The 13,257-nt window shown below is 40.9% G+C and overlaps 1 protein-coding gene across 3 annotated transcripts in view; it reads left to right on the top strand.

Annotated features, from left to right (window-relative positions):
- Positions 1-467: 467 nt before the first annotated feature.
- The window catches only part of STIM2 (stromal interaction molecule 2), a 63,686-nt gene continuing 50,896 nt past the window's right edge, over positions 468-13,257 (top strand). For 2 of the 3 annotated variants that reach the window (XM_063401743.1, XM_063401744.1), the window contains exon 1: positions 468-792. In XM_063401743.1, the coding sequence (XP_063257813.1) occupies positions 621-792 (172 nt within the window). In that variant the 5' untranslated portion in view covers positions 468-620. The remainder of the gene's footprint in view (positions 793-13,257) is intronic. The other variant, XM_063401742.1, reaches the window with a different exon arrangement.

Here is a 13,257-nt window from a genome sequence, read left to right on the forward strand (position 1 = left end):
GCTAAAATATCTTATTTTCGCTTTGTGCCTTTCCTGAATCCGGCCCAGCCGGTCTGGACCTGAGGGGGTCCGGGACACGCCTGGCGGCCCGAGGGAGCCGGAGCTCCGCGGGTCCCGGCGCGGGCTGGCCCGGCTCCCTGAGGGACGGCTGCTCCCCGCACCGGGACAGAAGTGCCCGGGCGCCCGGCGATGCAGGCAGCCCGGGAGCGGCCCCGGCACCTGCGGCTGCCGCCAGTCCTGTCCTATGCTATCCTGTGCTACCCTGTGCTGTCCTGTCCTGTCCTGTCCTGCGCTGTCCCGTCCTGCGCTGTCCTGTCCTATGCTATCCTGTGCTGCGCTATCCTGTGCCGTGCTGTCCTGTCTTGTCCTGTCCTGGCCGGGCCGCGCTGCCCGGGGAGCCGGACCGGGGCCGCGCGCCGCTCGCGGCCCCCTCCCGGTGACGTCACGGCGCGGTGACGTGTCGCCCGCGGCGCGGGGGCCGCCGGAAGCGGCGGGAGGCGGCCGGAGCGGAGCGGGTCGGAGCCGCCGGAGCGGCAGCGGCGCAGCGCGGAGCTCCAGCCCTGCGTTCCTTCCTCCCGTCCTTGCGTTCCTGCCTTCGCTCCGCGGCAGCGGCGGTACCGATGAGCGGGCTCCGGGCGACCGGCGTGCGGCCGCTGCCGACCTGCCTGCTCCTGCTGGGGCTGCTCCTGCCCGCCGCGGGCGCGGGGTGCGAGCTGGAGGCGGCGGACGGCGGCGGCGGCCGGCGGGGAGGACGGGGAGGCGCGGCCGCCTCTGCGGCGGAGCCGGTGACAGGTAACGGCCCCCGCGCGTCCCGCCGGCGGGCGGGCTGTCGGTGGAGGGGTGGGACGCTCTTCTCCCGGCGTCCGCGGCGCTCCCGGGCGCCTCCGAGCCGCCTCCCGCCGCCGCGGGGCCGGGCGCGGTGCGGCTCTGCAGAGGGCGCCGGGCCGGGCTGCAGGGGGTCCGGCTGCGGCGGCGGCGGCACTGCGGTACTGCCCGGCGCGGCCCTTCCCGGGAAGGAGCCCGCCGCAGGATGTGTGCAGGATCCTGTTGAATGGCGATATTGTCGAGATCCGGAGCCGCCGCTTCCGCGTCGGCTCCCGCGGTGCCGCCCGTGCCGGTGTCCGGGGCGCCGCCGGCCGCTGGATCGCGGCTGAGCGCGCCCGGGCCGGCGCCGCAGCCGCCGAGTCCCGCTGGATCGCAGCTGAGCGCCTGCGGAGGCAGAGGTGGCCATCCCTGCCCCCAGGGGGGTTTAGCTCTCCAGGAAAGTGGAAGGCATTCCAGCCTTCACTTAATTCTTTAAAGAAAAGTCACATTACTCTACTTAGGGCAATTGGGAATGCCTGCAATTAAAACCAACGGTTGTACTGAAACATTTTAAATAATCTGAATTTCAGCAGGCTTTGATGGCTCTGAATTGCTTATACACATTCTGAATCTATCTTGTAATGAACAGGAGTAGGTTTTGCTGTCTTTAGACACTTCACTTAAGAAAACGGGATTTGTATGTTAGGAGATTCTCAGAAACATTTAGAAGTTTGTCCTGTCTCATAATGTGCTTCTCAAGAAGCTCCGTAATTTGAAGGAAGAACACGAAAGGTGGACAAAACCAGAAAAATCCATATCCCTTCAGAATTAAAGTACTGTGCAGTTCTCAGAGAAAGACTTCTGATGTTGGAATAGTATTTACACCCTGAGCTGAAAGTGCTGAACTTCAGCTGATGACACATACCTGGGCTTTTGCTCAGCCTAACACCTTAAAGACATGAATTTTAATTATAATTAATGAAACTTCAGCAGGAGTCATGAAATAACTCCAAGGCAGAGATGCAAGGCTACGTGATCTAGCGGTCCTGTTTGTGGACGCGGCATTTCTGAAATCGGAATTGTCCAATCTGTTGGCGTGCTGTGTAAACGAAGGAAGTTGGCACATCCGCAGTCCGTGGAGCAGCAGTCGTACCTCCCAAGGGTGGTGTGGAAGCGCTGTATCAGAACAGCTCTCTCTCTTTCTGCTTTTCGTTTGTGATTGATCTGGTTGTGGGTCGTATTAAGCTGTTATTATTGTGAATACTGCTGATGCTGGCTGCATTTTGTGCTTAATCAATTTTGATGTGTCAGTCTGTATGGAAAAAACCAAATTTTTAAGTGTTTTGTGGACTGCAAAGATACTGAGATGCCTATCAGCTGTTTTCTCTCCCACTTAGTAGTGACTCTGGTGAAGAGGAAATACAATTATTTGAGAAGTCCAACAAGCTATAAGTAGATTTATTGTGTTACGTGACAGTATAGTCTGGAAAATACACATGCTCAAAAGGCATCTTATAAACAGTTTTAAATTTTAGGAGATTTCAAGATAGTTCTGTGTTCATCTACTTAATAAAATGCATGTTTCAATTTGTCATGGAGGTTGTTTGCCTGCCTACCTACCTACCTACCTACCTAACTCCCAAGTAGTTTTAAGTTACTTTTTGCAAAGCTGGAAGAACTCTTGAAGATGTGGAAAAAAAGAGATGACTTCTTCAGGGTGTGATTTTAATTATTACCTATTTAATGATTACCTATCATTTTCTTGAAAGGTAAAAGCGCTGTGGAGTTAGGAAAGAATGCCAACACTCATCTGGAGAACAAGAGGATAAACTTTTAATTCAGTTATTTTGACTGGTTTGAAAAGTACAATCCAGAAGACAAAAAAGCTGCTAGATATAAAATGCTGCACTAGGAAGAGGCTATGGGATGCTCAGATAGTGATGTGTGGGAAACAGAGCTGTAGGAAATAATTCAGACTTCTAGTCACAAATGGGTCCGAATGAGTAATGTGCAGCTGGCAGAAGTAGATGCCATCCTTGGATATGTTGGTCGAGTTTAAATTACAGAAGGCTTTTTTTTTACCTTTTTGATTGCACTTTTGTGTCTAGTTTTGAGTATTAAATCCAAAAAGTACAGAGGAATGTAGCAATGTGATTTGAGAGGTTCACAACCTATGAATCAATTTTTTGTTTTCCTGAAAGTTGCATTATTTTGAAGTGATGGAAGGGCCTGTGAGATGAGTATGTAAGAAATGGTTCACAGAAGCACTGGGAGTTTTTTACACCTGGGTTTTTTTTTTTTTTAGCTGTGGTTGAGATGTAGGTTAAGAGAAGGAAATTTTAGTGGGTGTGATTTAGATTAAATATAGGCTGGAAAGTTTTTACCTGTAACAGTCAAGTTATGTAGATTGTTAAACAGGTTCCCAGTATTAGAGGTTTTTATTGGCTTAGAGAAGAAGCTGGCAAAGATAATCTAGACACTTGACAGAAAAGGGTGTGTGATGAGTTTTAGGACTAAGGAAGAACCTATGATTCTGTTTTTTCTGTATTTCATCAGATATTCAGGTATTTACTTAATTGAGTATATAGATTATCATTACTGTTGTCTTGCTTGTGTATGTGTGCCTTTTTAACAGTATTTTCAAATGACAGCTGAATATGTAACATGTGACACTGTGCTTGAAGGTATTTAGTCACGATTATGAAAATGGGACCAACAGAACTGTGTCCCCCTTGGAGGGAACATCATGAGGTTGTTTGCTATTCACTCCGGCTCTGCTTGTTCACTACTTAATTTGGTAGAAGATTTTAAGGAACCTTCTGTTCTAAGCTTGAAGATAACACTGGGTTTTCACATTTTCATATTCAATTTTAAGTTGCTTTGTAATTCTGGATAATTGTGGATTCTTTTCATGTTTAAATTTAATCCGTGATCATGGATTAATTTATCTGCCTTTGGTGCGACAGAGCCTGCACCTGTATTTGGCTAATAAATTTCTCTCAAATTATGTCTTATAGTATTTGAGACCATTTTTAACTACATCACTGCACTGTATTTACTGAAAAAACAATAGGCAACATAATGTAACCTTTTTTTTTTAGTAATTCAAAGATTTTTCTTTTAATTACATTTCTATTTTGGAACTTGGCCATCATCTTAACACTCCGAGCTCTTCAAATTAATCAGACTTTGGCATTTGAGAAAATGTGTTTCTGGAAAATGTGTTTTTAGCTGCAACCCTACAATTGGCTTAAGCTGTTCTAACGTGGGTGGCTGTTTAAGTGGGGCTTTTTTCTCTGGAGTTGACCCCAGCTGGCCGTGCATGCAATATTGTTAGCACAAGAGAGCTACTAGGAGTAGGTATGCTCATTCCACAATTGGAAACCCACAAGGAAAGGATTTTCATGCTCCCTTTCTGCTTTGTACCACCCAACTTGCCCTGTCTGTTGCTTTGGCTTGCAGGAATGTGACAAGAACCACAGGCAACAGGTAAAACTATGAATTTCTTCTCAGACTCTTTCCTGACTTGCTTTAAGCCTAGCATCAGTGCAAAGAAGAGGGAGGACCATGCTGTCAGGAGAGGGGAATAAGGATGGTCGGCTTCCTGTGATGGCACCTAGTGATAGTCTGAACGGAGCTGTTCATAGAACTCCCTCACTAAGGTGACTGTGAAACTGCATCAGTGACCTTTTTGGAGCTTGAATAATGCATTTGGAATTTGGTGGTTGTGTGTGAGGCTTCATGTATAGTGAGCTAATACAAAGATGATGGTGAATTTGGGCACATAGCAAAATGCTTTTGCATGACTAGTTTGGCATGCGCTGGTCTTAAAAGTTTGTGAGCTATGAGACTTCTGTTGCTTTTTTAGTAAACTGCGAGTAGATTTCTCTAGTGATGGAGAAAAGCTCCTTGTAATTTGGTTTTACTATTTCTGGTGGGAGGACAGAAATTTGAAGTCCTGTCTGCTCTAAGGGGTGTTGATTTGAAGCTATCCTTTACTTTCTGATAGCATCTTAATGCAGTAGTCTGTCTTTGAAATATAATCAGTTTCTTAGTTAAATTAAATTTTTAATGTCTTAGCATGTTTTTCATTTTTAGTGATGAAGAATAGAAGAAATTCAGGAGAGATCTGTGTTTTGATAGCTCAGTCAGCAGTTGCATTGTCATAACTATGAGATACAGTTAAAAAAGCTGTGAATGGCTGGATTTGTAGACAGTTTTGAAACAAATATTAAAAAAATAATTAACCAGGAAAGATCCTCACCTTTGTGTAGCTGAGTGGCATTGGACTCCCACTCAGAGATAAGACATCAAGCTCTTGTAAATTCCTTTGCCCTTAGCTGAGTTTTTTTACCTTACAGCCTTCCAGTGTTCTGATTGTAACTCGTTAGTGCTTCTGCACCTTCTGGTGTCCTGTGAGGTTTTTTCTTCACCTCTTCTGAGGATTCAGTCTTAGTGTTGTGATTTAGACAGATTATTTAGCTGGTATTTTTTTCTTGTGTTAGAGTAGTAGTAGTATGTAGGAGACCCTTTCTCAATACCCCCAGTGTCGCTGAGTTTTTGTGTTGCCCTTTCAGCTGCAAGCTTTCTGAAGACAGCTCTGCTTTCCTGGGGACATCCTGCCCGATTGTCACAGGCTGGGCCTACGCAACTTGGGCATGACTCATTTTCTTCTGCCTAACTCTGGGGATACTGATCTATCGTAACTAGGCTGAGCTGCCATATATTTGTCAAAAGAGGACTGTACCCAGTGACAGGAGCTGTTGATCTTGATAAGATTTCTCATGATGATACTACTGCTATGAAAATCACCTAAAAATACTGGGGGTTTTTAGCATTTGTATGAAGTAAGCAGTTTCATAGCCTTCTAATTGATTTTTAGGTTGTGTTCTCTAATTTGTACATCTTTACATCTTTTTTGTGTTTAGTATTCATTCTCAACCAGCATTTAGGGAGAGGAACGCACAGCAAAGAGCTGTGATGTGGTAAAGCTAATGTTTCTTAAAAAAAATAGTGCATGGTCAAAGACTCTTCAGAAGTCAAAAGTGTATTATTTTACGTTAAGTGTTGACTAATTTACTGCAGAAATCCTGATGTATGGGAAGACTTCATTGGGATTTTGGGATTAGTCTGTTACATTTTGTCTGTAAAACCGGCTTTTAAAAATACAGGAACTTGAGATGTTTATCTTGACCATGTAGGGAGTGTGTAAAAAATAATAACCACAATGTTGTCCTAAAATAAACATAGACATATTTTTAGAAACCAAGGTGAGTTTCAAATTATTACATAAGTTATTATTATTCTGCCTTTGGTTACTACTAAGTATCTCCAGTTACTATGGAAACTGCATATCTGAAAGAAGAGGGGTGAATAAAATGATAATGTGTTGTTAAAATTTAGAATCAGCACAAACACAATGTGATGATTGTCAGAAAATTTGCCGTTGTTTACTTGATGTCTCTGAGCAATTCAAACTTAACTGAAGAATGTTTATTTATACCTTTCCTCCCACTGCCCCTTTCTTCTGATCTTGCTCATTTTCCTTGAAATCCAAAAAATCTGTGGCATTTTTCAAAGACCTGGTAGAGGCGGGTGTCTCTAAATCTGTATAATGAGATGTACTGTAGAATTTTAACTAAAATTCATCTTGGAAACTGAAGATAATGTGCTTGTCAGTACAATTAAGAATTTGAGCTCACAGCACTCAGAACTGTTGACTCATTTGATTCAACAGAATTCAAATGAAGAGGTAAGAACCACTGACCTTTTTGATCTTATTCCTGTGGTCTCTAGCCAAGATTTTTAAGTATATCAGGAGATTTTCTCTCTATGCAGGCAGTGTTATACTACTGCAGGTCAATCTTTCTTCTCCAGAGATTCCTAGATATTGAGGTGGGAAGGGAACCCATCACTGAGTTACTGCAGCTTGTATTGCACACCACAAGTAGCACTACAGAAGCTTGTGTAAATTGGAATTGCTGTTGAGGCTACTTGGATTGTGTGAAGCTTAACTTCTGCAGTAGCTCAGAATTTATAGGAATGCAAAGATAGCTTTGATCCTTTTTCTCTAGGCAACACTTTCTGTTTCCTACCTTTTCTTGTGCATCATGAATCATTTAAAAACTGTCAGTAGCCCAGCCCTCTGGTACTGTCTCCAGCTAAAATTTTAATACCGGATTGATTTTTTTTGTGTGCACTGTGTTTCTGTAGTTAGTGTTCATTTGTAAGAAATTGTCATTTGCTCTACTTCTAGAACAGAGTGGTTTACTAAAAACAGTAGTTTACCTTAACCTATTTAAAGCTGTATTTAAAAGCAAACAAACCTTGGGATAGAGTGTTAATCTAAGCAAGGTTTTATTGAATAAAAAATTGCTGAAGAAGTTTTGGGTTTCTAGGCTCTGTGTATTTTCTCCTTAAAAGGAGAAACTTTCCACACATGAAAGTGTGGTCTGAATGCTCATCTCACTTTGTGGTTTAGAATAAAGGAAGGGGTTAATTGTTAAACATGTGTGATAATGTTACAGAGATAAAGGAACAGTTTTTCTCAGTTCCATCTAGTGGTTCTGTGAACTGAATTACTTAAATGCACAGTTTTCTGCAAGTTAAATACATTATTTAGACAGGAATTTTTCACACAAGTGTTATATTATTTTTAACAGTAAATAACTCCTTGTGACTCCCCTGGATATTTGTGAAGAATAACTCCTGAATGGGGGGGGGGGTGTTTTCTTTTTTATTTTCTTTTTTTTTTCTTTTTTTTTTCTTTTTTTTTTTTTAAATACATATATCATCTGATGAATGAGTGAATGGATCAGTAAGTGATTATCTTTTTGATATTCTTAGTTTTCATGTAGAAGTATGCTCAGTGAGCTGTTCTAGGAAATAATAAGCTTTGACTAATAACTTTTGTCAATCTGCTGATTTTTTGTCTCAGCCTTAGGCTTTTACTTGAAATGCATTCCTCCCTTCTGCCCTCACTAGATGCATTAAATAGGTGGGTCTTCTGTTTTTGTGCCTAGATCTAAAGCATGTAAAAAGAATCTTATGTTATTTCTCTCTAGTTGTCTGGAAATGACAAGTTTGATCAGTTTTTCTTCATTTTGAAATGCTGCACAGTATTTTCATTTGAAGAACAACAAACAAGAAATACTATAGTGTTAACAAATAAAAAACATATACAAATCAGGTGTTCTGTGATGATTTTGAAACAAATATGAAAGGTAGTTATTCTGAGTAGGAGTCTTCCTTTTACCATAGTTTTAGTTCTAGATTGCTGTATATAGAAGGTTGCAAGGTAACTTCTTACTGTAGCATTGTATGTCTATGTGAAGACACTGCTGGCTTCAGTTATTTTCATCGCCTGAAGTATTAAAAATTATTTTGAAGTGAAAATTAAATTCCTTTTTTTTAGTGCCAAGTACTTTTTAGTGCTTTGCTCTAAATATAAGAATTAGATTATATAATATCATATAGTTCTAAAATTTATATTGTTAAGTGTCAGGAAGGAAAAATGTATTTATATCCTTTCCTCCTGGTAGATTTTAATTACAAATGAAATGTGTAGAGACAGTTCTGTCTTTCCCAGAGTATACTTTTCATTTTTATTTGAAAAACTTAACTTTGCCAGTATTGTTTTGGAACCTGGCTGCCTCAGTCATGGTTCATGTTCCCTGAATATATTTACTGAAACTGTCAGTGCTGTAGAGGATGTTCTAGTTACTTTAGAAACAGCACAGTAATTTGTTGGTCTAAAATACAGACAAGAGCCACTGAAAAAGATTCCATTGACTTCAGTGTATGGACCTGTATTATTTATTCACTGGGATTTCATTCCAAGACTGCATTTAAAGTGATGTTTTGGTTTTGTTCTTGGGAGGCGCCACTGCCGATAACTGGTTTTACAGTGATGGTGTTGCAGGCAGGGGTTGGGGACCTGGAGCTCTGCACTTTAGAGGATCTTAACCTTGTGACTGGTTTAACTTGACCTTGAAATGGGCTGTTTCTGCAGAAAGGGGTGCTCCTCCTTTGTGCTTGTTGATTTCTCTCCCTCCTTGCCTATTTTCTGTGTTCTGGGTGCTCACTTGTGTCTGGAGGTGGACTGCTTGGGGGAATTGATTGAGCTGAAAGCTGGGGTTTTTTTCATCGGGGTCAGGTCTTTGCTTCAGTTCAGTGCACAGCTGCACAGCAGTGTCTTGTGAGGAGATCAGAGTGTTGGGGAAAACTGTTATTAACCATTTTAGTGGGAGCCCACACATGCCAAGTAAAGAGCAATTGAGAAAGGTGGGTAAGGGAGACTTAGGTACTCTCAAAAGGCAACATTTTACCCAGATGTTACCAACTGTGAATCTGAAAAATGACATTCGAAATTGATAAGGAAGTACTTCAGCTATCCATAACACTTGTGGAGAGAGGCTTTTAGATTAGCAGTAGAGCCATGATTTTAGTAGGGCTTCTTGAAGAGATTAGTTATTGTGGATGATAGTAACTTAGCTTGCAGAAAAGTGGATGGTTTGGAATGAAACTTTTGTTTTGGGGGTTAATTTTTTTTGCCTGTTGATCTATTGTAAGAGAGTTTATATCTCAAAATTAAAATTGTTTGCCAGGCATATATAAAGTGAAACTGATGAAATGTGATTTTATTAATACATGATATTAAGAACATGTCCCATTCTGATTCGGCTGTAGATTTTTGAAAGCTAAAAAAACGCCCTTATCTGAACTCTAAATGTATCTAATTGACTACTTTTAAACACTGTTATAAAAGAATCCAAGTAAAACTAGTTTGTTTTGTTTATTAAGTAAACATCCTAAGAAATGATGCATCTGTGATGTGTTATTCTGTTGTCTCTGAAGCACTCGGAAGCTTGTTTTATGTTGCCTCATATCTGTTTATACTATCTCATGAACAGTAGTGAAGGCTCTAATTTCTCTTGATGTTGGTGAGTAGTAAGAATTCCTTATTCCAACAGAGCGGAAGCTCTGTCTGCAGCCTGCTCTGTGATCGCAGAAATCAGTGTTTTCTTACAAAATCCTAGGTACCGTGTTGTCTTACTGGAAAGAAAAATGATGCATCTTCACCGTACTAGATGGTTACAGGTGGAGCATCAGAAATTACTGGAAGTTTGGTGTGTAGTGGGGTGATGAACTGGGACTCAATCTAAGCTGCTGTTGCTTGCAGAGGTCTGTCTCTGGAAGTATTTCATGATACTGTGTGACAGGGTGATGAGATGGTAGTGTTGACATGCAGAAGAGTGGTGCAGGGAGAGAAAAGAGGAAGGAGCTTACTTTAATGAGTGCTTTCATACCATTAAGTGTATTCTTAGAGTTGATTTCACTGATTGAATGGACCTCTGATTAGCTGTTACACTTGAGATTTTTGGGAGTAATTGTGAATTGTTCTTTGAAAAAAGCCTGGGTGTTGATCAGGAAGAAATACTATGAATTATGAATACAGGGAAATAGAATACTAATCATTGTCACTTGAAAGGGTGTAGAAGATATGGAAACACACAGAATATTCTGAGTTAGAAGGGATCTGGAGGGATTATCAAGTCCTGCCCCCTAAGTAAACGGTCCATACTGCGACTGAACCCACAACACTGGTATTACTAGAGCCGTGCTCTAACCAACTGAGCTAAGATACTGGAATCGAGCTTGCCAGTGCTTTTATATATGTATTTTTGTGTAAGATAAGCTAAAAGGACTTCTTGGTGTTAAAAGACCTGCCCTATGGCTGTAGTTCTTAGAAGCTAAAGGCAGCTGCAATTTAAGCCTTCAGCCTGTCTTCCTCATGCAGAGCTATTTCAATTTAATTGCTGGGTTCATTTTTTGCTGGAATAATATGCTGAAATTAGCTAAGCAAAGGTTGAATGAACACTGGGTTGGAAGTAAGGAAGGCCAAGAAGTTGGAGGGAGGGATAGAAAAACACTGTGACAGCCAGATGGGTTTTGAGCCTTAGGAGGGAGATAGCAAGGGTGGGGTAGGCCTCTTTGAAATAATGAGTATTATAAAGCAGGCAACTGTAAGAGAACTGGTACTTATTTTCATGCTATGAGACCTGGAGGCATTAATTGTAAAATCAGCGAATGTTTGAAAGTAGATAGGTCTTTGCCCAGCTTCCCAGTTTCCAGGATGAAGTGGGAGAACATGACTGCATGAACTGGTACAATTGAGGTAGAAATTTCATCACAGTGGACTTTGTAAAAGAAAAATGTGTTGTTTTGGTCAAAAATTGTTGTTACAATCACCCTCTGTACTGCACCATTTGCTGCTAGATAGTCCTTGGCGATATTGAATTGGGTGGACACCTTTGGTTAAGGGTGACTATCTCATGTGTTTTTCTAATCTTCTAATCTTTCTAATCTTCTGTGAAACTGCAAGGTATGATTGTGTTGTTTGAGACAAAACAACTTGACAGAATAGCTGCCATTTCCATTAGCATTTCATTTTTCTTTTTGTGCAAATGTTTAAAATGATTGCTAAAGTAGAAGGAGTAAGGGTAAAATACTTAAAGAAGAATATCATAATGTTGCAGTAAGCTGCATCCATAATTTATGTGGTGAGTTTTCGGGAGGTGTAACTAATTTGGTGTTTTCAGTTTGAGGACTGGCAAAATTTTTGCTGGCATTGACTCACTTTTAAAATCTCCTAACACTGAAATTTCTTTCCTGACAGAAGCTAGCAAAATTACAATGACTTTTTTGGTTTTCATTTTCTTTTATCATACTTAGTTTTCTGTGCCCAAAAGACTGTCCACAGCACATTAACATCCTAACAAAAGCTGAAGAACAAGACAGCCATTGCCTTGCTGCCCAAATTACTGTTTTTATTCTTTAAATATGAATGTAATAGTTGATTATTCATTTGAATAGATTTTTTTTATACTTTAATAGAAATGGTTTAAGAAGTTCTTTAATTCTGGTCATTTGTTGTTTGGTACTGTATTTTTGGGGTCTGTGAAGTGTTTGAGAGGACTTCAGGCAGAGAACTAAGCATACTGAGTTTTCTGAATACAGTAATAGTGTAACTGCTTAAAGGCTAGATACTGTGGCTTGCTATCTGTCTTTGGTCTTCTACCTTCAGATCTGACTGTGGGTGGAGATTTTAGGCAGCTCTAGGGTTTTAGGTGATAACAATGATTTTGCAGGTTGATCAACTAAGTTTTGAAGATCATTCATCCAAATTGCTTTGGAAAATGGGCATTTGCTCTGCAGTTGCTACCAGGCCACCCTTATTTGTAGAACACTGAAGGAACATAGCTAACTTCTCAGACTTTGTGGCCTCCTGATTTTTTTTATTCAGTCTACCACCTGCCCTGTTCCCAAAGGTTCATAAGGGTCATTGGAATGAAAAGAATTGTTTCACTGCTTCTCATATGATTGTGAATACTTGAAGTGAAACGATCTAGTCTTGTCTTGAGTTCTGCTCTGGAAACTGACTCTAGAAATGTTTCATGAATGTGTCTGAATGTTCAGTTTGCCTTCTTCAAAAATTTGTTGGTGTACACAATTAAAATGAAAGTGGAAGTGAAACACTCTGCTGGTAGTAAGGACATGTTGCACATAAAAATTAAGGGAAATCTGATGTTTAAAGAAATGAAAATTGTGTTTGCTTTTCCAGGTCTGTGCTGTAGTTTGAATGATCATAAAGGGCAAGCTTAATTCTCCTATATTAATTTGGAATGTGAGAGTCTGTTTAGAACCTGGAAAGGAGCATGTATTTTACTATCAAGACAGACCTATAATTGTTTTTCTTGGCAAGTTTTGCATTCGAAATTTTGAAGAAGACTGACTTAAATAGGAAATTCTTTGTTGCTTTCTGCACACAGATGAGAATTGGAAAAATCAGTGGTAAACCATTGTGTAAAGCAACATCGTATGTCCTGGGCTCAACTCAGAGGTTTTCATTTATACTACTGCTTGAGTATTTCAAAGCTCCTTTTGTTTGGCTAGGTAGTGAATTTAACCTCAGCACCTGACTACAGAATAGTCTGTATTATGTGGAGCTAAAGCATATAAGGAATTTCCCTAAAGTATTCTGCTTAACCCCACGGTTGTTTGACACCTAGTGCAGAGGATAATTCTCGAGTCTTAGTGTATGTGAACTAGGTGTAAGTTAGAGACATTAAAAGGTGAATTATGACCTTCATGCTGGTGTCAAATACAGGCGCCAACACCAATAAATGAAGTTCTCAATGTGTTGCTGTGCTAGGGCAAGGTAAATGCGGTTTTTGTCCTGTGGATCTTGCCCAAGAGTTTTAACTAGCCTGTAATGTTTGCATGAATAATGAGCCATTGTCTCTGACAGGTTCACCTATTTTATGAAGTAGCCTTAACTGATTGTCTTGGATTTCTCACTTAGAAATATTTTGAAACTTGCTACTTCTTTGGCCTATCTCAAACTACTGTTAAACAGAGAATACTTCAAAGTACAAGTTACAGCTAGTTTGT

Source organism: Prinia subflava, chromosome 7, assembly GCF_021018805.1.
Source record: "Prinia subflava isolate CZ2003 ecotype Zambia chromosome 7, Cam_Psub_1.2, whole genome shotgun sequence".
Taxonomy (NCBI): Eukaryota; Metazoa; Chordata; class Aves; order Passeriformes; family Cisticolidae; genus Prinia; species Prinia subflava.